The sequence below is a fragment of the Hetaerina americana genome, unplaced genomic scaffold (genome assembly GCF_022747635.1).
Source record: "Hetaerina americana unplaced genomic scaffold, ioHetAmer1.1.p SCAF_2, whole genome shotgun sequence".
NCBI lineage: Eukaryota > Metazoa > Arthropoda > Insecta > Odonata > Calopterygidae > Hetaerina > Hetaerina americana.
Genome location: NW_027286763.1, coordinates 46,941,597 through 46,968,846, shown reverse-complemented (window position 1 = coordinate 46,968,846; position 27,250 = coordinate 46,941,597). Strand labels below are relative to the sequence as shown.

The 27,250-nt window shown below is 36.3% G+C and overlaps 1 protein-coding gene and 1 long non-coding RNA gene across 3 annotated transcripts; one reads left to right on the top strand and one right to left on the bottom strand.

Annotated features, from left to right (window-relative positions):
• Window positions 1-356: 356 nt before the first annotated feature.
• LOC139687502 (uncharacterized) lies at window positions 357-1,458 on the top strand. Its single transcript, XR_011700641.1, has 3 exons — window positions 357-553; window positions 1,199-1,285; window positions 1,360-1,458. It is a non-coding gene; the product is annotated as an uncharacterized lncRNA (long non-coding RNA).
• Upf3 (UPF3 regulator of nonsense mediated mRNA decay) lies at window positions 1,406-22,750 on the bottom strand. Of its 2 annotated transcripts, none has more exons than XM_071584690.1 (9): window positions 22,642-22,750; window positions 22,424-22,544; window positions 22,131-22,344; window positions 21,479-21,730; window positions 19,223-19,455; window positions 15,793-16,035; window positions 13,800-14,071; window positions 11,257-11,692; window positions 1,406-2,002 (listed from the first exon to the last, which is right to left on the bottom strand). In XM_071584690.1, the coding sequence occupies exons 2-9, from the start codon at window positions 22,538-22,540 to the stop codon at window positions 1,532-1,534; spliced, it is 2,238 nt and encodes a 745-aa protein (XP_071440791.1). In that variant the 5' UTR covers window positions 22,541-22,544; window positions 22,642-22,750; the 3' UTR covers window positions 1,406-1,531. The 2 variants fall into 2 exon arrangements, with proteins under 2 accessions (XP_071440791.1, XP_071440790.1); XM_071584689.1 differs by having other exon boundaries at window positions 1,407-2,002; window positions 11,209-11,692.
• Between the last annotated feature and the right edge of the window lie 4,500 nt (window positions 22,751-27,250).

Below are 27,250 nucleotides of genomic sequence, written 5' to 3'. Positions count from 1 at the left end.
TGTCGAACGAAATACAAATTCAATCTTTGGGAAATCACGGGAATTGGCGATTTCTCAATGCGCTCGTATATCTCCATCATAAAGAAAATTTATTCAAAATTTCTCTACGTAGGATCCCGCGGTTGGAGACGTCTTCTTGGAACATTTTCAATTTACAGAATGTTGATGACATTAATCACGAGAAGATTACTGTATAATATTTAATATCGGCAAGTAACAGCTTCACGTCATAAATAACGAGCCTTTAACATATACTTCATTCGCTCCAACACTCAATGCGACGAACGCATCATGCCGCATTTTACACGAATTTTAAACTTCACTTTTCAAATTCACCTTTCAATTGTTAGAAGCATATAGCCCCTCGGGACGCACTCAGTGATTGCTCTCATTGGAATTTAGCTATATCTTTGGACTTAATAACTGTAGACAGTTAACTTTAATTTAGTGGAGAATGTGGTTTGAAATAATCCCTGCGTTCGGCATCGTTATGGCTGCAATGACGATTCCACACGTATGTGTGTATGGCCTAAATAAAATTGTCAATGGAAACGTAAGTTAATTCTACTTACAACAAACCTACATACTAATATTACGGACAATTTATTCATGATTTTATTGAATATTTCCTGATGATATAAATCTGTTGGTCTATGTTGAATACAAATCTGGATTGAATTCGGAACGTTGAGATAAACGGATCAATGTTGTTTCCATCTACTCGCACCCTCTATTCTGGGAAAATGAAATTTACGTTTTTTAGACACTTCGCGGTTGAACTCTGACGAATATTTTGGATTGGGAATATTGGGTTTTGTATTCACGAATATCGTCATAGCTTCAATGAGTTTTTCCTCTTATCGAACCACTTCGGCTCACAAAATTGTTATTCATTCAGGTGGCCACAAAAAGTCTAAAAGAAAACTGAACGATACTAATGTAATCTTACCTGATGTTCACACTGAGACTACTCCGGAAGTAGTCTGGTAAAAATTCAATAATTTGCTTGCAAGACTTTCGCAATTTCCTCGTATTTAGAGTCTTGTATTTTTTACTTGAATTGTGCATGCAGGGCTTGCTCTTAAAACGTTACAACTTGCAGTTTGACTTTTATAATGATCAATCAAATGTTGATAAATATTTGTTTGATCTATAGCTAAGCCCAGAGGGAGACGTAACATTTTTCACTAATTTTCAGGCCTTCAGAAGAGACACTGGAACCCCATTCAATAGAACCCTATACGTAAGAGACGGGCGCCTGAGCGGTGATACTTACAAAGCAAATGTGAGTAAGTTTTACTTGAAACCTTACATTGTATGTGGTAATTGTTTTTAATGGAAAGGTTTGTACTATTGCAGGGTTTGGAAGCCATTCCAGATGAGTAGTTCACTTGTGACAAATGTATAGTTAACTTAATTATGTAATTGTTTATTAAATAAAAGTGTACATATTCATAACATTTTTATTTTATTGAACTATGAATCAATCAGTTCCTGAAGCAATATGTAAATGATTGCCTCTGAAAAAAAATTAATCTCTGCTAACACTCCTCTTGAAAGTCATAGATCTCACTTCGACAAGATCCTCTTTCAAGGGCTTGTCGTCAAACCGGTCCCTTGCATTTCCATCCCCACAACTCTTCACCGAGTCTCCTTGACCCCAATTTCCTCGACCTCGATCTTCTCTCCCCTTGGATCTTTCATGTCTAGTATTGCCACCATCATCGCCCTGCTTCCAAGAGCCTTCTCTGCGTTTATTACCACCACCTCTTCCACCACTGACTCTTCTTTTGTCCTCCCTTTCCTTTCCCTTGAAATTGCCTGAAGTACCATGCATATTGGAATAACTAATTCCTGAAGAATTTATATCACCAGTCCCATCAGTATTGGATGTTGCAGTATTTCCAGATATTTTTGTAGTTCCACCATTTTCAGCTGCCTCTTTCTTTTGAAGGTTGAACCGCCGCATACCAGGCCTATATATTTCAATTGATGGTCGATCCTAAAACACAAAATAACTCATTTCAGAGAGGTATGTTCTATCAAATATTTATTTAACCTTTCAAATTATTGCATCAGTGCAGGTATGTTGATAGAAAGTGGAAGTGCTACAAATCCCCAGTGGTCATAACTACATTCATTACATCTATAAGAGCCAAAATGTGTGAAATTACTACACCAACATGCATCACAATTTTTGTTAACAGATATTAAGATCTGCTCCATGATTTAACAATTGCAGTGCAGCCTCATTAAGACATTAAAAACACTAATTTAAGTTTGTATTAAAATTTTAAAATGTACTAATCTCTTGCAAAAAAATGTGTCCACGACAAAAGTTAATTATTTCATGCCTGAAAACACAACATCAATTTAGATATCAAGGTTACTTGAACATTTTCACATAAAGAGTCAAGTAATTGTGGATTTCCCAAAGACTGCCTAACTCAATACGTGGTTCTCATTAGCATAGATGGGTGCAGAAAAGGGAGTCTATTGTGAGCATATCTTTATTCAATACTACACTTTGGGGTGAAATATAACAATTATCTGACTTGGGACCCTTGTTATAAAATAATACCATTCCATTCAACAATAATGATGTCTAGGATTGTGTATGCTGGGCTATTAGTTAAACACTGAACTTTGTTGGAAGCTGCTTGATTGAGAAACAATTTGAAGGACCTCCCTTATAGATAAAATTTTCATCAAAAAGATAGGCATGTAATAGACATTCAAAAGCAGGGTTAGGTAGTAGCTAGCTGCAAATTTTTTCATAGCTGTTACACACTTGTTTTTTCTTTTACAAAGTTGTTAGTGTACCTGCTGCAAAAATTTCTGTTGGTACCTGTTTAGCTACTTTTCCTACCCTTCCCCAGAAACCAACAACAAATATCAATTGCACACCTTACGAAATTGGTAGAATAAATGTTTCATTCATTGCAGAGGCCTTGCTTCAGATCCATTACTTTGATACTAATTTTCATATCTCTGCATGTCTATGGAACCACTCCTCCTTCAATGATTTAAGGTTATCAATTTCTCACTAAGTTTCATGCTGTGGCACTTACAAAGCCTCTTATTACATCACTAGGTATTTTGGAATTATGGTTTTGTGTACCTACTGCAGTTTTTGTTTTGACTCAATAAAATAAAAAATGTAGGTAATGCATTGTAATTATATATCTATATTGAATGTTTTTTCTCAGATGCATTTATCTGAAATAGTGCAGTTGGTGTGCATCATCATGTGAGGAATTTTTTGGTCTATATTAAAAGTTCATCTACCTTGATGTTAAGATATGTTTTTCCATATCTTAGGCGCCAAAGTCTTGGGCTCTTGAAATGATTATGGATAAAAACTTAAGAAAATTGTGCTTACCTAGGGTGACTTAACATGTCAACAGGTCAAAAAAACATTTGGGAACTGTGTTCACTTCTATGGGAGCTCTGATAGAAGAAAGGAGATGAGTTTCTTGAGACAAATAGTGGTGAATGATGACATACAATACAACCTATGTATCATAGAGAGAGATCTTCTAATGGAATGCATGGGCTTGATTGCCATAAAAAAGTTGAAACAAGTAAGATGAGGAAGGTGATGAGCACAATTGTTTAATTGAAAATGCATTTTTTGGTTGAGTCATGCCTTGGAAAACAAAAAGTTAAATACAATGGCTTAATGTGATAACTTGAAGAAAGATTGCATTTGATAACATGACATCAAAAACAAATGACAGAAGAGAAAGGATAATCAAGGGTCTATGTTGGTGTACAGCAATTAAAAAATGATGATCTGCTGCAGAGTTAGAGAACCTGATTCATAAATTGGGTGGGAGCAACCAGACAACCCTCCATAAAGCCCAGACTGCACTATGTGAGTCAGCCATCCTTTTACTTTACAATACATTCAAGTATCAACTGTGCTACATATTCTGAGGGGTACAGAGGTAAGTAAAAAGCAACTGGAAATATAGTACATACACTTATGACGTAATCGTCTCCATTGTTATTCTTTGTTAATAGTCCGATGTAAAGGCCAGAGTGCTGTTTTCGGACTAAGGCTAAATAAATAAATGAAAAGCCCCAACATTTATTACAAAATCAAAGAAGCTAACAACTTGGAAGGAAGGGAACAACTTGGATGTGGTAATGGTCTCAGCAAATGATCCAATGCAACTGTGATCGTTCACAGTGGGGTTCATGAGATTACCAACTTGAAACATTATTCTTACATATTCTATCACCAATAATTGGATATACTTTGAATTATTATTGCTATAACACAGTTGGAAATCGTGCATGGGTTCTTCCTCACTTTGATTTTAATATGTTGCACTAAAAATGCATTAACGAGACAGAAAATTCATTAAATATAACAAGTCTGAAACAAAAAAATTTTCTACACAGAATATGAAAACTCAAATATCATGGAGACAGCTTGACTATATAAGTCACACTAATGTGATGCATTTTGCCAAACATTAAATTGATGTTAAAACTACAATAAATAATTACAAACAAAAGGGTAGCTTATTCAATTCAACTCAAGCTCAGCTTTTATGTGAGTACCTAACCTACAAAACAGAAAAACGTACATAAATATTGTGAACAAAAAACATAAAGAGCAGAACTCCCCTTTCATGGCTTCATTCAAGCACTGGTTTATTTGACTTCATTGCATTTGGTTACATTCTTCCACTGATAAATCCACATGAATATGGGAAGAAATATATGTTTTACACCCACAAAAGGATGCCGATGCCAATATCCCACCAATATACATGATTACTCATCAGAAAGCTGCATACTATAAGTTCAATCTAATTATCTGAAAAACTCCTGATATAGTTTTTAATATGCCAGAATAATATTCCTCTTGCCATCTCCTCAGCAGTTATTTATCCATTATTTTCTTTACAAATGGCATAAGAGCAATGAGAATTATTTGTACTATTTTTAAGTAGGCTATAACGTATCACAAAGATAGGGGGAGTATCACCAAGGGGAGTAGTTGGTGGCAGTGTTAAATCCCAAATCTAACCATAGGAAACTAAATCCTAGAAACCTAGTCATTGAAGGTTAAAAAAGCCATTAAGAGAACAGACAATAATTAGCGAAGAGAGACTGACCAATAATTCCCCTGGAAATGTACCCTTTAATTCATTACACTTTTTCCTCTCCCCTATTTATCAATTGTGATGAAGGTGAAACAAAAAAGAAACCTGGCATATGTTAACAACTTAAATTAATGCTAAGGGCTGAATTATTATCATTGGTATTCCACTAGTTAAGGTAAGTTTTTGATGGACACAGACTATTCAACGGTGCAACTATACATTTCCTTGTCTCACCTAACACACTGCCAAATCCAATCCAACTCTACAAAAAGCCCCTCTTCAATTCCACATACTTCCTTCATTCCGTCCCACATGGTTATCCTATTCCTACCCCTTCCTTGCTTACCTTATGTTCTCCCATATACCTATACAAGAAGAAGCTAGATAGTAGAAAACTATTTATGTGAATTTAATTTTCTAAGTAATTACGGGTGACAGCAGGATAATGGTAAGTGTTATGTGTGCGTGGTCATCCAATGAAGCTTAAAAAGTCCAAAGCCATGTTAATATTATTTTATTAGTTTTGGATGGATCCTGGCTATGGGTCAGGGGCAGAATATGAATTAAGAATTCACATTAAGCAAATCTTAGGTACTGAAGTTGGAAAATTTATTTTTCAACTAAACCTGCATGATGATTCTGAGGCATATAAAAGCTATTTATAAATTTACATATAAATAGGGAAAAAATTGTGTAACATGAAGGGAGATCAAGAAAACACCTGAGGAAATAAAGGCAAGTAATGATGCTTTAACTAACTATTTTATACTTCAGGATCTCGGGTGTAATTTTATGGATACTGGTATCTATTTTCAAATGTTAACTATTTGATGTAGCAAACAATTTGTAAAAATGTAAGTAAAAACCTAGATTTCGACATTCACAGTCATTGCTGGTATATCAAGGACTGTATTTTTTTCATTTTTTTTGCACAGGTAGTATCTTAAAACTATTTGCTACAAATCTAAAAAATATGAGAAACTAATTTTAATCGATGAGATAGCCCTCCCATGCGAAGTGCCATGAAAAAATTTAGGAAACTGTTGTTCTAAAAGGTATCATGAAATATTTATTGTGCACAACAGGTGAAGCTATGCATTTTGTATAAGCATCTTTAGTTTTGAACCTTTAAAAAAACGACTATATAACATTTAGCAATAGTATGAAATTAATAACAAACTGTGATAAAATCACCTAATAAGGTGATAATATCATTGATGGTGATAGTTTTGTTCACTAATGCAGTCAGTACTTCAAAACCTGTCCATACATTGGAAATAATGGAATTGAAGCAAAACTAGCTCCAGAACTGAAAAAACTGGAACTGATCAATCACTACTCTACGGCATCCATTTTTATTGCAATCCTAAAAAAGGAGTTGCACAGTGGGATCTATCACATCTATTTAAATTGCATAAAAAGTCAATGAGAATTATTGCTAGCTAGCTAAATAAAACAAGCAGCAGTAAACCACACTATAACAGGTTTTAAATTTTACCACTGCCTAGTATTTATGGTACTTTTACTCTTTTACATGTTAAGCAAATGATGTTTGCATGCTTTCAACACACATGTATGTAGTATGTTGTGACACACGTAAAAAATGGACCAAACATTGGATTCAAAAGGGAGAACAGTCTCCAAAGAAGGCAAAGACTGTTTCTTCTACAGGAAAGGCCATTACGTCGGTTTTTTGGGATGCAGGTAGAATTATTTTCTTTGACTATTTTGAAATAGGAAAAACTATCAATGGCAAGTATTCTGCAAACTTATTGCAACATTTGAGCGAAGAAATCAAGCAAAAGTGGCCACATTTGGCTACAAAGGAAGTGTTGTTTCATCAAGACAATGCATCAGCTCACAAATCTGTTATTGCAATGGCCAAAATTCATGAATTCAAGTTTGACTTGCTACCTCATGCCCTCTATTTGCCAGATTAAGCCCCCTTGAATTATTTTCTGTTTGCGAACTTGAAAAAATGGCTTGGTTGTCAAAGATTTTCTAACCCTGAAGAAGTGATGTCGGCAGTTAATGACTATTTTGAGGACTAAGGCAGTTCTTATTATAAAAAGGGTATCAAACTTATTGAACAACGCTGGGCAAAGTTTATAGAGCTGAAAGGAGATTGTGTTGTTGTTTGATTCTGACAACAGTTTCGCCGAAGTTGCATTCGGCATCTTCAGGTTGAAGACGAGGGACTCGGAATTTTGCCACCCTTATATAGGTGGTCCCGTCTAGTGCCTGCTCACTGATTGGTCCGTTTCCAGAGAACTCTCTCCCACGCATTGTGGAGATGGTAGCCTTCATCTCTGTTAATGTTCTCTGGGTTTTTTGCGATCTCAATTGCTTCTCTAATTAATTGTGGGTAGTATCTACTCTCCTTTGCTATTATGTTTGCTTTTTGGAATAAGATCTTGTGACCGGGTTCACTCCATTGGTGTTCTGAAATGGCCGATAGGTGAAACTGCCGAACGCAACTTCGGCGAAACTGTTGTCAGAATCAAACAACAAGGCGGTGAAACCCAACAATGCAGAATACTTCAAACCACTGCTGCGAAAACCTACACAGCCAAATAAATACATTTTTTCCAAAATTTTTGTTTTTTATTTGTTGGGTCGGGTACTTCTGGGATTACCCTTGTATATAGAAAATTTTCTAAAGAAATGAAAAAAAATTTTTTGGGGGTAGGCTACATTTTTCACTGGGGTTAAGTTCCGGATAAAAATCATGAAATAGAGAAGTAATCAATGCAATGGGAGATATATAAATAGGTTTTAATTCCAACCCCAGCAGAAAATGAACATGATGCATTTTTCCACATTGGTAGGCACATTAATGTTAATAGATGCTGTAATGAATTTGAACTAAATGAGGCCAATAAAATGGCATAAAACACTAAGCAACAATAAAGTTAATTTTAACATTTAGGGTAGAATCAGGAACTAGAGATGATTAAATGTCAGTAAAATTAGGACACCTTGATTGATTAACTAGTTAAAGCACTTGACTGGACATCAAGGGATCCAGGTTTGAATCCTGGTCAATGCAAATACTTTTACCCTGTGGAATTCTTTAATTTTTACACTGTATACTAGCCTACTACAGTAGTTTTCTTTAAGCCCTTGCAATGACCTAAAGAGCTGAAAGAGTAATATGTAACATTTGTAAAAATAATTTTTTTTTTGGAAAGAGGCAAGGTACATTTTGGATTTTAAATCCTTATGGTTTAGCTGAACAAATTAAGCATCAAGAATATAAAGTGATAAAAGTACCATGAGAAATTAACATCACAGCAACAAAGCAGATGCTACAAATTAAACCAGTGTGCTTAAGAGTTTACTTCTCCAATTTTGCAAGCATGGTAATCTAGAATAAGGCAAAAGCAGAAGAGACAGCATATTTAACTTTAAAAATAATGGAATTTGCTGGCCCCGGTGGCAGCGGTGTAATGTCCTTGTCTGCCAACCCAAGGGTTTCAGGTTCGATTCCCACCTGGGTCGGTTTTCCTCCACCCAGGGCTTGGGTGTTTGTTATCATTATTAATTGTCCATTGTAAAGGCCAAAATATGCTTTCTTTGGACTAATGCTATAAAAATAAATTGCTTTGCAGTGTATTCATCCATTATAGTTTCATCAGTGAATATTCTATAATAAATGATGATGAATAAAACCAATGCATAATATTGGAATATTTAATAAAGGCAAACATATATTGCACACCTATATATTAATGTCGATGTTCATTAATGGCCTACTGCTTTAACTTTTAGATGATAACCATAAATAAATGCCTATCTATGAAAAGGGCCCTAATCATTTCATGTTGTGATATAAACAGTAAAATCCAGTATATTTTTACTGAAAATATGAAATTTTCACAAAACAGCATACCATGAAATATCAATACAATAAGAGCTCAAAATTCCTAAAAAATGTCACTCATGACATCAAGTTCCCATCATTAGCAATTGTAATTTCATAATCACTAATCAGAAAATTCCTGTGACTTTCAGCCTTGTACAGCAATTGCTATGGTATTTCCCATCATAGATACAAATATCAACCAGAAAGTTATTAATCATGATATACTGTACATACATTATTTATGACCTTGCATGACTTTCATAGCATGCAATGCCATACTGTAACAATACACATTGAAATTTCTAGTAGTTAACCTTGGTGAATACACCAATTTGATATCATGAACATGGTGCATCATTAGCTAGGTGTTACATACTATGTTAAGGCATAGTTTGACATTGTGATTTCTTGATGCAAAGGCTTTCATTTTTTGAATTTTTCTTTTTTAATTTTCTAAATTTACTTCTTAAAATGTCTTATGGCAAGGCTGATGTTGCTGTCCCATATCCATAATCACATTTCAGGTACATAATTACCTACTTTCTACACATGCTGATACAATGATATTCAAATAGCTCTGCAAAATATTTATTAATATGTAATATAACATTAAAACTAACAGACCCGCATGACCAAAGTAGAAACATAATGTTTCAGGTGCTCATCTCTCATTCAAAGCCTGATGGGAGAAGGGGGAAATATCAATACTCCTGGTTCAATGCTTGCTTCATCTAATACCAAACCTAATTACTTGTCGAGTGTCACTGACTGATGACCATCGTAAAGACCAAAGATAATAGACACAAATAATGAAGTAAACTATTAGGTTTTTTGATGCCAACCTTTATTTTATACGGGAAGGTAAATATGAGAGCAATGCCGAATGTAAATTTTTTTTCTGAGCAACACAATTATCTTCTGTATCAACTACCTTACAGCGACACATAATCCAGAGTGTGTTTTCCAGTTTCATAATCCAGGGTGTCAGGAAAGAGATGGTAGAACAATCCTATCTTAGCTCCTTTATATAAATAATAGTATTTTTTCTTTACATATCATTATGCATTTCCACAGATTGAAGTGAGTCATCAGAATAATTAAAAATCTTAATTTATTATCTCTTGATGGCATATTCACATTTACCCTTAATTAGAGGCTTATTACTATTGACACAGCTGGTATTAAACACCTATCTAGCTATTCATCACTGGTAATAAAATCAATTGAAAAGCACATATTCTGTGATGGCCAGAATTTTTAGCTAAAGCCATTTATGAGCAATAAGAAATAGTCTGATGGAAATGAAGTCCCACAGAAAGTAAATGAATCATGGCATTATAAATAAACGGGCTTAAGTGGAGGAAAATATACATCCCTGACCACAAGATATGGATGCCATTTTATGTTTATACAGTTGTTGCATCCTTATAATACTGAATGACTACAGCCATTGCAATGGTAGCACTTGCTATTACCAATTTATTCTCTGCATAAGTCCCAGAGAAACAACTTTTGAATGCATGTCAACATTTAAAAAAAATAATTTTTCCTTCATTACTGAACAATATCTTCAGATCATGACTTACATCATCTGAAAATTCTTCATAGAACAAAATCAGGAACAATTAATGGAGCATTTACATGAAACACAATTTTTTCCCTGTTAGATAGAATTCCACCTAGTTAAAACATAAACTATGTGTGGATTTGATATAGTTATTCATTAAAAAAATTAATTTTTGAAAAGGTTTTTTAATATGTACATGTATTCTCCTTAATGACTATTTTTAGGGTTAAGGAAACTACTCAGCCAACACAGTAAACCACTGATCATGACTTCCTCATCTTAAAATGAGATCATCCAATGCTAAGCAGTGATACTACAATTAACCACGCCTTTAGTATGTTAGCAGCCAAAGAAGATGATTTCTATTTTTCCTAACCTAACTCCTATAAGCCATTCAACTGCTACAAAATAATTAAAAAAATCACTAGCATTGAATTGGTGATATTCTACAAAGTTATTGCAAGCATCCCATGCTCCAAAATTGCTTCATGCAAGGTGTGCCCCAAGTATGCTCAATGGGTGAAACAACAACAGCCAAGGCAAAACAAAACTTTCCACTTCTTTTTAAAAAGGGACAAAGTGGAGAAAACAAAGCCCCTCACTGAAGCCCAAAACAGTGCTAGGTTCCAGGTAGCATCAATTGGGCTGAAACTAACCTTGTTCTTGATCATCTTCAGCGACCCTGAGTCCCGCGATGTACCCACCTTGTTGCGCATCCTTCTCATTTCACCATTTGAGGTGTTTTGGTTGGACGACGACATGGAGTCCCGTGAACCCTTTGAAGATGCCGTATTCTTATGTCGACCCTCAGGCTCTGCACTTGACTTCTCCGGCCCCTCTTTACCACTCTTCTGTTCACTTTGGACACTGACAAGATCCTCAACCTCGCTTGAGGGTGTAGTCTCCTGGGAAGAGGGGGAAGGCTGTCCCAAATCCTCAGACACTGGACTGGTTGTTTTTGTTTCCATATCCGATGCATCCTCCCCTTTAACCTGAGGCATATTCTTGTCTGACAAATGCTCGTCCCGGTGTCCTCCTCTTTCCCCATCAGCTCTCTGTATTCTTATTCTATCTTCAGAAAGCTTTTGGTGTCTTGCTTCATTCTTAGCCAACCACACTTTGCCAGGCTTTTCCCTATGCCTGCCAAAAAGAATTTGAAAAATAAAAAGATAGCAGGTGTTATTCACATGCATAGAGGGTCAAACTGGACAAAATTCAATTTGAAATTCCCACCATTTTATAGCACATGTAGAGGTCGCCATTGGTAACCAAATGAGCTTGATGTATGTACTGAACAGCCATAACCACAAAACGGTCACAATGCTGAGAACAAGGATAATAGGAAGTGAACATGCAGCTTGGCGACAGGTATTATTCGGTTCTTCCGGTACCTGAGATCAATGGTATTTGGCTCTTAGGGTACCTGAGATCAACAATATATGATGTCGCTGCAAAGTAGAATGAGTTGGAAATGTCTGACAATGGTTTTGCAACACCAGCAAGGAAAACTCACTCAAAGGAGTTCATTGTCAGGATGCCTGACATCATCCAACGGACTCAGGAGCTAATTTTGAAGGATCCAGGGTAATTGATCTGAAAATTGTGGTTGGTTGTCGATGTGAGTGAAAAGACCACGGAGGAGGACCTCTGATACCATGATGTCTTATACCATTAAAACACAGATGCTTTCTTAAGCCACTGGGGCTAAACAAGTTGAATGTTGAAACCTGGTTTTGGGTTCCTTAAAAAACAATGTTGCTGGACGAATCAGATCTTTTTCTGATGAAAATTTTTTTACTGTGGTCGCTAAAACCAACTATAGGAGTGTGACCCCTGGCTTACCCATAACCATGAAGATGTCCTCATTTATTCCAGAACAGAATTTTGGCAAATGTTCACTTGCTAGCAGTTGTGTCCAGCGAGGGTGATGTCATGCTACTGCATTTCTTTCAGAGACAAGACAGTAATTTATTGTTAAAAATTCATGAAAAGACAGTAATTTATGTGTGAAAATAACTTTATTATTTTTTTAAGCATTCTCCATGATAGTCAATGTACTTTTGCATAATTTTCATAATACTTCGATTGAAGTACCACACCGAAAAACATTGGCCATGCAATTTTTTCTTGATAAACGGGAATAAAATGAAGTCATTTGGTGCTAAATCAGGGCTGTACGGAGGATGACCCATCAATTCGATGTTTTGGTGAGTCAAATAAGTAGTTGTTACAGACGATCAGTGAGAGCTTGCATTTTCATGATGAAGAATGATCCTTCATTGTCACTTCTTTTTCCGTATTTCACCAAGCACTTCTGGCAAAAAATGCTCGTGCACCAATCAGAATTCCATTGGAGTGGAAAAAGTGTTACAAAAAATGGTTTGAGCACTTGCAAAAGTATATTGATAATCATGGAGAATACCTGTACTTTGAAAAACAATCTAGCCATTGTCAACAATAAATTACTGTCTTTTCATTATTAGGCTTAAAATATGAATAGCAACCCTCATAGTAGTCCAATGGATTTAAATATGGGTCATTGGGAGGCCAAGTTCTATGGACAAAACGTATCTACATTATTCAACAACCAATTTTTCACCACATGGCTCCAATGGCCTGGTGCACCATTCTGCCGGAAAAATTATGGGCTTTCAGATGGCACAGTTACCATCCATGCCTTGTCCACATTTATCAGAACACACAAATAAACTTCTTTGCTCATATTTTCCTTTTGTTAAAGAAATGCAGTAGCATGACATCACCCTCACTCAACACAACTACTAGCAAGTGAACATTCGCCAAAATTCTGTTCTGGATTAAACGAGGACATCTTCAAGGTTATGGGTAAGCCAGGGGTCACTCCTACAACTGGTTTTAGCAACTGCAGTAAAAAAATTTTCATCAGAAAAATATCTGATTCGTCCAGCAGCATTGTTTTTTAAGGATCACAAAACTCATTCGGCATGGAAAAAGTGATACAAAATGGGTCTAAGGGCATGCAAAATTGTATTGATTACCATTGAGTACACTTTGAAAAACAATTAAGCCATTTTCAACAATGAATTACGGTTTTTTCATTATTAGGTTGAAAATATAAATAGCAACCCAGTTTATACCATATTACAAGTCATGAAACACCAAATTCACCCAGGAAATTACATTAGCGAGTTATTATAGATAAAAAACAAAACGGTGGCCTCCATACTTCATTCAAATGGTAATTCAAGAAAAATAAATGTGTGTTCACCTGCTTTCCCCAAACTGGCGTTGATCATTCTGCTTCTTTTCCTTGGCACCTCCTCTTCTTTCATGACCACCACCCTCAGATCGATTGGCCTTTGGTCTTACACCATGGTATTCTTCATTATATGACCCAGACAATCTTTGAGATCGGTTTCCTCGCTCCCAATCCCCTCCACCTCTACTCCTTTCATAGCTGGTCACATGCCCTTTTTCTGAGCCTTTTTTTGTATTAGTAACCTCCATATCTGAGTTAAATTCTCCATGAGAACCTTTCTCCTGAAGAGAAGGAGGAATGAAAAACAAATTGTGAGCCAATCAAATTTCATATAGATAATTCTATTCAAACGAAATACATCAAAATATTTTCTTTACAATTCACACAAAACAAGAAACCAACTACATCCAAACAATTCACTTAAATAACAGCTGGAGTTTAGTTCCTTTTTTTTCAGATTTTGTCAAATGTACTACATTCCATTAAAAATTACAGGTCAATAAAATATTATCATCGTAATGGCTGTTTGCCATACTTCTTGAAAAATATCCATGATCAATTTCCCAGGCAAAATTTCCAAATATTCGATATTTATTTCACATACACTTACTTTTCATTATTTTTTTTCAATGTTTAGCTTACTTTGATTAGTAGGAGGTGAAGCCTGCTTTAGAGGATTCGGAAAAAAACTGAACAATTGAACCTCCACCTAACCTACTGAATTCAAAATGGATAGCTGAGACAACAAGAGCCATAGAAGTATCGTAATACTTGGCACATGGGCAATGAGGCAAGTGAGTATGCTTACAGAGGAGGATAGTAGTAGTTTTAGGGGAGGTGACCGACAAGTGAAGTCATTTGCACCATTAGGGATGGACAGGAAACGATGAAGGGTGGTGAAACCTGGCATCGGCATTAGCCTACTCTTAAAAAAATGCGCCAAGGGGCCTACAGTTTAACGTCCCATCCAACAGATGACATGCTCACTCAAAGTGCTCTCCACAAAGCACCTCAAGTAGGGATCGGGATACCACTGAAAAATATCTGCCGCACCCATGATTCAAACCCGGGCCCTCTGGGTGGGATGTTGGCAAGAATGTTAGCCACCACACCATCCCGATCCTCACTAAGAAGGATAGGAAGATTAAAAGGGAAGGAACCTATTGGGTTCACCAAGAGGATAAGACAGTCAACCAGCACATCATTTCAACCATCGGATAATCTCCGCTGATGCTAACTAAGTCTATGCTTTTCTTTAGATGGATAAGTACAAGCTGATTCAAGGAAGAATTTTCGACACAACAGATCAGAGGAGAAAATATAAATGTATTTACTAATTATGTACTTTATCATTGCAAAATGACATTGAAATTTATCAATGCAAGAGACTAAAAAAATGTAAAAAGCTATCTTAGTGTGATAGATGCTAACATAGTCCTACTGCTTATGAGAATAAATATTTCCCTTGTCACTCATTTGGTGGAAACCAGCACATACAGGACACATGCAAGGGAAATAATCCATGACTGATAGGTCTGGTAAATGAAACATAAATCATGGATGGCCAAGGTAAAATGGTGACAAATTCAAAATTGAATTATGAAAGGTAGTTGATGACCAGAGACCATATATCTTAGTTAATGAGAAACTTTGGGACCAGATAAGCCAAGCCATGTCTTTTGCTTTTTAATCCAATATATAAAAAAACCATAAACACAGTAATCAACCCAAAGGTCAGCTTGGTAGGTGTTGGTAGAGTTCACCCAGTGCTAAGCCCGACCACATGTGAAATTCACACATCAAGGAAGGGGGCCAGTTCCTTTCCATGCCGGATATTGTTTCCCAGGAAGACCTGGTACCCAAAAAATCACATAGCTTGGGTGGAGCTGCAGGTGCCCAGAGTGTCTTGCCCTGGAATCGAACCTTAGCCCCTTCGGACAGCAGTCCAACACTCTACCCCCTGGATTAACGCGACCCACATTTATAAAATAATATTACTTACAGATCCTTTACAGACAGTGCCTATCCTCAGAATTTCTTTTAACTTTTGAGTTTGTTCTTGATCGTAAAGGTCTTGATCAATGTCCTCCTCATCTTCATCAACGCCCTCTTCTTCTTCATCATCATCAAGATCATCATAACAGAAATCGGCATCCTTTTTCTGCTTAATGGAATCACCACCACCAGGGGGCGGAGAATGATGATTCTCTGAAGAGGTTTTCGAGCCATGCCCAGAATCATGTTTCTATGCATAAATGAAGTATTATGAATTAACATTGCACTCTGTGTAACAAAAAAGGTAATACTCTACTCCAAAATTTATTCTTTAGACCTTGTGCATTTACACGATAAATCTAAATATTTAGCAAAATATGGGGTGTGAAACTTTACTGTGAAACACTTACTGTGAAATTCACCTCAAAGCAGATTTCAATCTAGACCCAGAAATCTAATTGCAAGAAAAAATTGAAAACTATTTTCAATCTATATCCAATACAACAACACACATGGTAGTTCAAGTGAACATGAAATATCTATGTTAATTTAATTGAATTTCAATAATGAGAATTTTGCCAGCAACAAATTGAACAACAGTTTTAAGTTAATAATGTTCATACAATTTGGAATGTAGATTTATTTTTCAATTTTCATAACATTTTGTGGCTCCCAGATAAAAGAAAATTCGGTTCAGGAAAAGTCACATTACCAATTGCTAATTCATAAAGAGGCTTTTTCGATATAAACTTGAAAATGTACTAGGGTAGTTAGAAAGGTTCTCAGAATCACCACCAGATGTCAGCGCTAGCGGAAAGAGTCCCACTTAGTAATAAGTAATCCTATATGAGTATACATGCAACGTGTCAGGGCTATGGGAAGAGATCTGTGGTGCGGATGCCTCTCTGTTGTTGTTCCCATCTAGTGATTTGTGAAGATGGAAAAAATTAAGATTTGGGCAGTGATTAAATACATCGTAGAGAAAGGTATGAAAGCAAAGGAAATTTATGCCAACTTTTAGAACACTCTGGGGGACTCTGCTCCTTCATATTCAACTGTTTCCAAGTGGACAAAAGAGTTTAAATTTGGTCAGGACAGATTAGATGATGATCTGTCCATTGGTCAGGCAAAATATGCCACTAACCCAGAAATTATTGCAACAGTGCATAAAATGGTCATGGAGGATTGCCGACTGAAAGTGTGAGAAATTGCTGAATAGTAGGGGTGTCATCTGAACAGGCATTTCACATTTACACTGTGGAATTGGGTATGAGAATGTTATCCGCTAAATGGGTGCCGTGACTCTTGATGCAGGATCACAAATGCATCAGAATGGAAATTTCCAAACAACGTTTGACTTGTTTTAAGAGCAACCAACAAGATTTTCTGTGCCGGTTTGTGACCACAGATGAAACTTGGGTCTACTACTAAACCCCAGAGAGCAAACAGCAGTCAAAGCAGTGGAAACATATTGATTCACCACCAACAAATAAAGCAAAGGCAAAATTGGCTGGTCAGAAAGGGGATGGCTTCAGTTCTCTGTGATGCGAAAGGGATTCTGCCAATAGATTATCTTCCCACTGGTCAAACAATCACTGGACAAGACTGCACTAACCTTCCGGACCAACTACAGCAAAAGGTGCACGAAAAAGGCCACGTTTGGCAATGAAGAAAGTCATCTTTCATCCAGTCAATGCATGCCTACACACAAGCATCATTACCATGGCAAAAATATAAGAACTACGATAAAAATCGGCGCCACATCTGCCTTAATCAGCTCCATCAGATTTCCATTTCTTCCCTAAGCTCAAAATTTTCCTCAGTGGAAAGAGATTCTCTTCCAACAAAGAACTAACAGCCGAAATAGACAGGTATTTTGCAGGCCTGAAGGAATCAATTTTCGAGATAGGATCAAGACGTTGAAACATCACTGGACTAAGTACAATAGTGTACACGGAGACTACACTGAATATTAAAAAAGTTAAGATGAGGTTAGTCATTTACCTCAATTCCATTCCAAGAACATTTCTAATTACCCACACACTTTCTCAATGGCAATTTTCCCAATAAGAATAAATGCCCTATAAAGATAATTATGTTTCATTAATGTAATGCCTGAAGGCTGCACAATAAAGAACCTATGTACATGCAAAATATTGGACCAGAATAACTTTCACCATAATGCCTTCCATTAAGTACCTAAGTAAAACTACACTGAAATACTAAAACTTTTATGTCACCCAATTCATATGGAATAAATATTCAAGATCCAATGATGAACTTTATATCCTCATACCTCCTCAACACATCTTCCCATGTTGATGGGTGCTGACGACTCAAGTCTTTGGATTGTCGTTTGCTTTGAATGAGTTCTGAAGGGATGAATTTTTGTTAATGTCAGAGACTTCACTTATAGCTAAAAAATTCTAGAACTCAAAAGGCCTAGGAACTTCACTTGGTTGCTTACCCCTTAAACAGCAATTCCTCATTAACACATTGTAATTAAGGCAACCATTTTCTATGACTGATGTGGGAAATAAGTACATTGCATAGTACCCTGGAACCTACTGCTATGGTGTGTAGCAGGGGGTTGTTAGACACCAAACTACAATACATAATAGTAAGTATTTTTTGGGCAAGTTGGCTGGTGTGTATACACCAAAGTTATACTGCTGTACCCCATAAGACAAAGGCTGATTGTAGAACACATTTTGAAGTAAAATAAGTGCATCTTACGGGCCAGGAAATACAGTATTTTTTTCTGAACCATCTTCCATACTTTAGAGAACTTCAGCCAATTAAAACTGGTTCATCATAATACTTTACAAGCTCGTTAATAATTATGTAATCCTAAACCTGCGAACAGAACATCTCCTTGCACAGCTCAACCTATAGGTCATTACAGAATATTTACCTAATCAAGATAAATTTTGGACAATCCATAACAAGTTATACTTATTATATGGCGGTCATCTTGTTTCCTGAAATATTCCTCTCCAGTTTGTCATACTTTACCAGGCTCAGAAAAAAAACTAAAATAAGAATCCATTCCCTTAAAATTCCATTGGTGAATATATTCTAAAGAAAAATATTAAAAGAAATTTCTACACTGCACTAATAAAACAAATCAAGCATTAATGTTTAATCAATAACTAGTAAACTGAGCCTTGCCATGTAGGCAATGTATCTTTTGATAATATCACTGCTTCACTAAACATGGGTAGCCTAAGACTGTAGGTCGCAGGAAAGATTAAATGAAAGAAATGCCAATGCTCCATTTTTTCCTAACATTATTATAGACTAACTGCAGATATTTACATATTTTTCACTCAGCAATAGCACCCAAATCATAGCCAAGTTTGCTGCCCAATCTTTCCTAACTTACATTCAATTGCACATGACATAATTTTAAAATCCAAATAACATATTGACATTACCCTGTCTTCATGGCGAGTTCCCCCCTCCCTCCTCTGTTCTTTCCTCTCCCGGTCCCTCTTGCCTTGGATTGCTTCTCGGTTGGCTTCCCTTCTGTGCTTCCTCTCCTCCTCTTTGGCTCTCTTTCGCTCCACCTCACGCCTTTTCCTCTCTTCTTTCTTTTCATCTTTCATTCTCTGCCTTTCCATTTTGCGCTGTTTTATGAATTCAATCAGGGGAGTTGTTGACTTACGACCTGAAAATTTAAAACAAATGAGGATTTTTCCCTTTAGCACATTAGAAAACCAATTTTCAATTTTTTTTGTCACAAGTAGGCATATCCACAGATATCAAACTAATACCCAAGGTTTTTGAAAATTTCTCTTATTTAAAATCCAATTAATTTGCATTTGCAAGTGAATTCAAATGAATATCCTCTTTGTAGAATAATGGGAGTTTATTATTTGGAAACAATGCCATTTCAGCTAAGTAAAAAAACACCATTAAAATAGTAGTTAATTAAAGAATTGACTTAAAAATACTGTTTCAAGAAGCTACTGGTATGTTAGCAGTATTCTATTTTTAAATAATAAAAAGGTAACTTGCTTTTGGTGATTAATTTAACCCACGGCAACAATTTGTTTCTACTTTTAGAATTGACTACTAAGAAAACTGGACATATTGAACTGTTTCATTGTTTTAATTTCAAATTGTATAAATTTATTCAATTTTGAATTTTTTTATGCCTTAATCAAAAAAATAAAGTGGTACAGTAGGTGGTCTTTGTTAGGGGCCCAGGGAGCTTGAGACCTCTTGGCCCATTATGCCAACCCGGAGTATACCTGCCTGCCATAGCCAGGCAGGGGATGATAGCACCATGGCATAGGTAAAGAAGTCACCCACCAACCTCCATCTAGGCCCAATGTTGCTTAACCTTGGTGACATAACAGGAACTGGTGTTTCCAAATGAGTAGACTCTTTCCATACATCTTAACTACTAAATCCATAACTATGAGTATATACAAAAACTTTGTGGGATCCCATTTCAGTATTCATTTCTTGAAACTTTTATAGACCACAGCTATAAAATTCAAACCCACTAAGGTTTGGATGCTCAAGGATGATCATTCCATTTCTAAGATCTACCAGTAATTTTTTTAAATCTTGAAGTTTCATTTTACAAATCCTGATGGGAATAAATATGTTGGGGCACTTTTCATATCTACTTTTCACAGAAGGCATTGTCGATAATGAATACTTGATATTACAATTGTTTTTTTCAAATTATTGGTAAATTGACTGATAGCATTATCAATCGGCCCCAGGTGTAAAATATGCAGTTCGTCTCTTATGTACCAAAAGGGATGTGGCAACTGAAGTGAGGTTCACGAAGAAATACTATTTCTTTCAGAATTGAGGAAAACTAAGGATAAGACACACTTATTAATGAAAGGGTGTACTCCTTGTTTTCCATAATCGTGCCAAGAGTGATGCAATAACCAACTTCTTTCTCTACCTTTCTGTTGAAAATGGTGACCAAACCTGATAAATTATTATTATTATCAAGAACAAATTCAGATTAACTGGCACAGTGTATGAACCCCCCCCTCCCACTCCTGAAGATACTCACAGAAATGTGAGAAGTAACATTTAGCCCAAAAATGCTCCAGAAATTGCCAATCCAAAAACCACCCCTGCATCAGTTATTTTGTTTTCTTATTTTATTTTTGAGAGCAAAAAATCTCAGTGTTATCAGACGTAATATTTTTTACCACTGCGCTAGAATAGTACAATAACCATGATCTCTTTTATCTTCACATCTTAAAATGTTTTCGTTAAGAAACATATCATTAAGAATAATTGAAGGAATACACACAAATCATTTCTAGCTAAAATATAAGATGCAAAAAATTTTTATTAACCACATAAATTGGGTTTTACACCATGAGGTTTGCAGACGCCCCTCATAAGGAAAATCCTGTATCCACCCCTGCTGTAATATGAGAAAGACATACTGTGTAGTTAATACCCGATGATAATGCTCAAGCATTAAAACTCAGGTAATGTGAAATTTTGGCTGTGGTCTGTGTAAAACTTTCAAGAAATAAAATCTAAATGCATGACAGGAAAGGAAATTTAGATTTGTGTGTACATATAACAGAATTGTTAGAGTAGGCATTCAGCAATACGGCTTAAAATATTGGGAGTGCCTTAAATCAAATCTTCCACAAATAAATTTTGCAACACCCAAAAACTGAATAATTTTTTTTCAAATTCACTTTTCCTATCCCGTTCCTTTGCTTCGATTTCTTCCAACACATCCTGCACAGATAACAGTGGTGATGACTTCCCGCATGTTGATTTGATGCCACTGTCAGATGGATCTTCTACGGTCTGCTTCATCTGGTTCACAAAAGCCAAATAATCTGGGTCTGTGTCAATGGTCCCACACTTAGGATCCCTCTGTCTAGACTTTTTCCGAGGAATTTTTTGAAAAGGCGCAAATTCCACAACTGCAGGAAATTCATTTCCTAATAAAAAATAAAAATGTGTTAAATTTACACATTTATTTGAATGTACCAATGCTACTGCAATCTTGGCAGGTTAAGGTCATACTATTGAATTCAATAAACATCCTACAAAACACATTATCCATAGCATTACCGATATCTAACATGCAAACAACCTCTTAGAGAATAGGGAAAATTACATGGCCAACAAAGTATCTTACTGCCTAATTAATTCAGCGGAAAATGCGAAAAAATACTTGCGGAAGTGAACATGATAAATTAATCTTTTAGTAGTTTTTATTGACTAGAGGCATCATTAAGCACCGATTAAAATAATGCTAATGCAATGAGGAAATAGCATGCAGAACAGATTACTACTTATGCTGACATTTCATAAAGCTTCAAGTTAATGGATTCATACCTTTATTGTCGATGAATATATAATCGTCAAATTTTTCCTTAAAGATAAATACATCTTTGGGCTGGACAAAATTCACGTATGCTGTGCAGAAGGAATGTTGGCCCAAACTAGCATCTGCTTTCGCAAAATGCAAGTAATCATTTTCGGGTAAGGGTGACACCTGGTCTATAAATTTCTCCAATGTCATAGTGGGAGGGAGTCTTCTAATCACCACCTGTAAAGTGAACTCTGAAATAAGTGTCTGGAACTAAATATCTTCAAGTAATATACCTACTTATATATTTTGCACTCACTTTTGTTGGCGGTGCACTGCGATATTTTTTCTCTTTCTCCTTTGGCTTGCTGCCATCAATTTCTGTTTTCCCTTCATTTACTGTCTGATTGCATTCCACGGTATCATCGGCAAGCATAACGCTGCAATGAAAACACGGACTTAATCAAGAAACTCTATGGCACTGAAAAGATCATTCTTTCATCTAGCTTCTCACTATACAAAATAAAAATGTCTTACGCAATATCCTACTACACAGTATATTCCATTAATGTCTAATTAAAATAGTATTTAGTGAGAATTTCTCTAAATTAACAACTAAACACCTGATCGTTTAATATGACTGACAGTTGCGGTACTAAATACGCTGACTACCATGCGCACTGGGTAGAAGCCGGAATTTTCAAATAAATTATCATACTGACCAGGCCGATGTCAGTGGTCCGCCGATTGCCGTTATGGCTTTCTCAATGACTCGGAATAAAAGCCTGACATCAAAACTTAAAATTCAGTTTATTTATAAATAATTTTTAGTATTTACAACTCAACCTTAATGAAAGGTTTTCGTTCAACTGTTAATTGACCAGATTTCATATACATTTCTCTTAAGTGTGCAATTCCTTTCACAATACCACAATTCTAATTTTATTGTTTTTCTTTTTTGCAGAGCCAGGCACTGGAAAATAAGAAAGCATCCTTGGAGGGCTTTAGTGCTACCTACCAAAAATTGACATTCCTTTTGTAAAGGTATGTTGTAAAAATATGTATTAAGTGTGAGGTCCATTTTTTAATTAATTAATTTGTTTTAGTTGAATTGAATTTTTTTTATTATTTAAGTTATTTATTAACCAATAATTATAACTAAATCGTAGTTTCATTGTAATATAACTCTCTTAGAGCGGGCTTCTCAAAGAAAACATAGTTAAACGTCTGATCAGGGGAGTGGGCTGTCCTTGTTCTGATGGAAATATGGTTAAGACATCCACAAAAATGGTATTTAAATGTTTATTTGAGAGTGAAGTCAAAATTCTAGTTACTTCTGGAAGGTCTTCCTGTTCTTCCCGGTGGCAGCTATAGCAGGGCCTGAAAAACAAAGTCCACTCTCCTCTACAAAAATTATGCTCTCCCTCATTTGTTTCTCCTTTCTGGCCCTATCACCTTTTCTATCTTTCTCCACATCTATATTTCAAAAGCCTCAAATCTGTGCTTATCACCTAGCTCCAATGAGCTCAACATCACACTACATATCAAAGTTTTAAAGAGCTTTTTCTTAACACATTTACTTAACATCCCTGCCATCAGTTCTATCCTTGTGAAAACTTCTTTACTTAATACAATGCCATACTACTTTGACTTTTATGGTCCAAAACACTTTTGAGAGAGGTAAACTATTCAAGCTGTTCAAGTTTATGAGCTCCTATTTTTATATTCAACTTACTTTAAATGCATGCGACACCTCAGCTGACTGGTAAAAAAAGGCTCCATCATTTGCAAACCAAACTGAACAAACTGATTATATGGCTTCTCCATGGGCTTTCATTCCCATCTCAAGCTTTTTCCAAAGCCTCTCTAACACTTTTATCCACACATATATTGACGATCCTAGGTGATAATGGACACCCCTGTCTTAACTCACTCCTTAACATTGTCCATCTAGACTCTCCACCCATCGCTTGCACCTGAGCAGTCTGAGACATGTGCAGGTTGTGGATAAGTCTTCTTTCTATCCCTCCTATGTATTCCTATTTTTATAATACGAGGTGTGTCCGAAAGATGATGGTGCTCGGGGGAGAGCAAGTGAAGTTGCATTTAAAAAAAGAACTGCCCTGTGTAAAAAAATTGAGCTGTTAACCAAAGACAAAGAAGCTGAGTCCAAACTGCCCCCTCAATGCACAAAATTCAATGAGATGGAATCAATCTCTCTGACTACACTTTCCCGCCCAAGGAATGGAGTCTTCTCCAGAAAGGCCTCATGTACAGTCCCAATGTCCGATTAACCATTGAGGACCTAAAACATTTCACAGTAGATTATGGTTTAGCCCTTGGCAATGGAGATGCAGGGCCAAATGAGTTAATTTCAAGGTAAATAGCTAAATACAGGAATTTATTAAATTCCACAAGTGAGATAGGATCACGAGAAATAATTAAGGTTCATTCTTAAAAAAGTCCATTTCAAAAAATAAGCTCATTGTCACAAAAGCAGATAAGGGGAATTTGGACGTGGTATTAGACAAGGATTTCTTTGTAAAAAAAATATGAAGACTTCATTATGTCTAATAAAATAGTCAGCCTTCCTTGTGATCCCACTGCAGAACACCAGAGATATGTCAAGACATTCTTGTCCAGATGTGAAGTGTTGTTAAAGCCAAGTGATGCTATCAAACTAGGTCAAATGAATCCTAAATTGCCCAGATTCTTTGGTCTGCCGAAAATTCACAAAAATGATATCCCCATCCGACCAGTGGTATCTAGTATCTCTGCATCAGCCCACCTACTTGCTCATAAGGTAAACAACTTACTCAGACAACTTGCTTTTTCCCCGAAATATGGTATCAAGAACTCATACGAGCTTGCGAGTAGGTTGTAAAATATAGTTCTACCTCCAAAATGCATTATGGTGTCCTTTGACATTACCAACATGTTCACAAGTATCCCAAGGAAGGAAGCCCAGAAACTATCTGTGATAGTCCTTGTAAAGGCTAAAACACCACCTCCTGTGATGAATTGTGTGACTCATTAGAATTATGTGTGAATCAAAGTATTTTTTTGTTCAACGGTAGACATTATAGACAATTAGAAGGCCTGGCCATGGGCTCACCCCTCTCACCCATCCTAGAAGACATTTATATGGGCAATTGAGGAAGACAATTATTTGCTTTAAACCAACCCTTACAAAAAAATGTGTTATCTTAGTTCTGATATGTTGATGGCATCTTCTGTGTCAGGACTGGATCCACAAGACAATTGGACAATTTTTTAACTTTGTTAAATTCTTTAGATGTATGTATACAATTCACAGGTGGGTTGGAATCAGATGGTGCCTTGAATTTCCTGGATTTGACTGTAAAAATAATTGATCAAAGGTTTGACCTTTCCATATACAGAAAAAAGTGTTATTCTGAACAAAATATCCACTCTACATCCATGCATCACCATTCACAAAAACGTGCATCCTGTCATGCCATGTTACACAGGGTATGCAATATCCCAATGTCACAAACAAAACAAATTGCAGTCAACAATGGGTACTAGGAAATAATGATTGACAACCAGTGTACAACAGAAAACAAACACAGATAGCCCAGAAAGCTATGTACCACGCATCTAAACTTGACGGGTACCAATTGTGAAGAATTCCTTTTCTGGCCACATTTTACTCAGGAAACAACAAATACTCTCCAAGAACAAAATCAAGACAGCATTTTCAACACATACTTTACTCATAAAAAACATGATGGCTTCACCCAAAGACAAAATTGACATTATGCAGCAAAGCTAGGTTTATAAGCTCAATTTCACATACTGCAATGCCATCTACATTGGACAGGCAGGGGGAAATTTGATATTAGGATTAAAGAACACCGATCATGCTTTACAAAGAAGACAACAGATCCCAATTCGCCAAACACCTCTTGGAAAAGAATTATACCAGTAACCTCACAGCAGATATTCTTCACACAGAAGAGAAAGGATGCAGGTTGAATGCTTTGGAGGAGTTGGAAATGTGGCAATCCCCTCAGTCAGACAGATTTGAGCAGGTCAATGAAACAATATACCTCTCCTTATCCCCATCCTAAAATTACTAAAAGACTCCAATATCTTTCCGCACCAATCCCACCCCCACCAAGGCAGTGATGACTAGTGATCGTCCCTTAATGAAGGTCAAACCATTGCAGACAGATACACCCCCCTCATTAACTGAAGAACACAATGTGTTTTTTTCCACGGTTATTACTAAGAATGGTGGAGGGATACATTGTGTCCTTCATTTAATGAACATAAACTTCCACAAAGTTGAGCCAGAAACCATCGAATACATACCGTCCCCCTCCCCTAGCCCACTAATAGGTTGTTGCACTGGTACTCAACTCAACCCCCCTCCCTTACTCCCCCTAACAGAGAAACTAACTCTGACATGAAGAGATCTTCCATTCCAATTATTCCCTCATAAATGCTATGAATTAGTCAATTAAAACTCTTCCTCCCATGTTTGCGTAAGCCTTAAAGTAGTTCTGTGGGAATATTGTCTACCTCTATGGCATTAGTTGATTTAAATTGCCTAAATGCCCTTTCTATGTCATCATCGAGTTAACTTGGACCTGGATTGTCCTCATTTACATCATATTCTCTTTCTATGTCAAATCTTTCTGGCTTAAAATCTTTGCCAGATTCAATTGATAAATTTCCCAACTTATCTTAAATAGTTTACTTGAATTTTTCTTTCTTACTTCCTTTCACCTTCCTGTGTAGTACACACTTGTTAGTACTATAATCTAATACTAATAATGCCGGCCTCGGTGGCGGCGGGGTAACGTCCTCGCCTACCAACCCAGAGGTCGTGGGTTCGATTCCCACCTAGGTGGATTTCCCTCCATCTAGGGCTTGGTTGTATGTGATTGTCGTCAAATGTCTGTATTGTAGGGTTAGGTGGAAGAAGGGACTATTAGTCCCAACCTCGCCCAATTAAGTCGATAAAAATAATCTGAAATTAATCAGCATCCCCACCCAGGGAACTGTATGATTTGATTGAAATATCCCTAAGTCTGTGCCTAACCATAATAAAGTCTGATATTGCAGTAAATCCCTGAGTATTTTCCTTTTATACCTATGCATATTGTAATATTTATGC

Excerpts from the sequence above, each read along its gene's own strand:
- Upf3 (XM_071584689.1), bottom strand. The coding sequence starts at position 22,540 with ATGCTTGCCGATGATACCGTGGAATGCAATCAGACAGTAAATGAAGGG. Across the intron at positions 22,345-22,423 it reads GCAGTGCACCGCCAACAAAA|GTGGTGATTAGAAGACTCCC; the intron begins GTGAGTGCAAAA and ends TTCACTTTACAG. Across the intron at positions 11,693-13,799 it reads CGCCAGTTTGGGGAAAGCAG|GCATAGGGAAAAGCCTGGCA; the intron begins GTGAACACACAT and ends TCTTTTTGGCAG.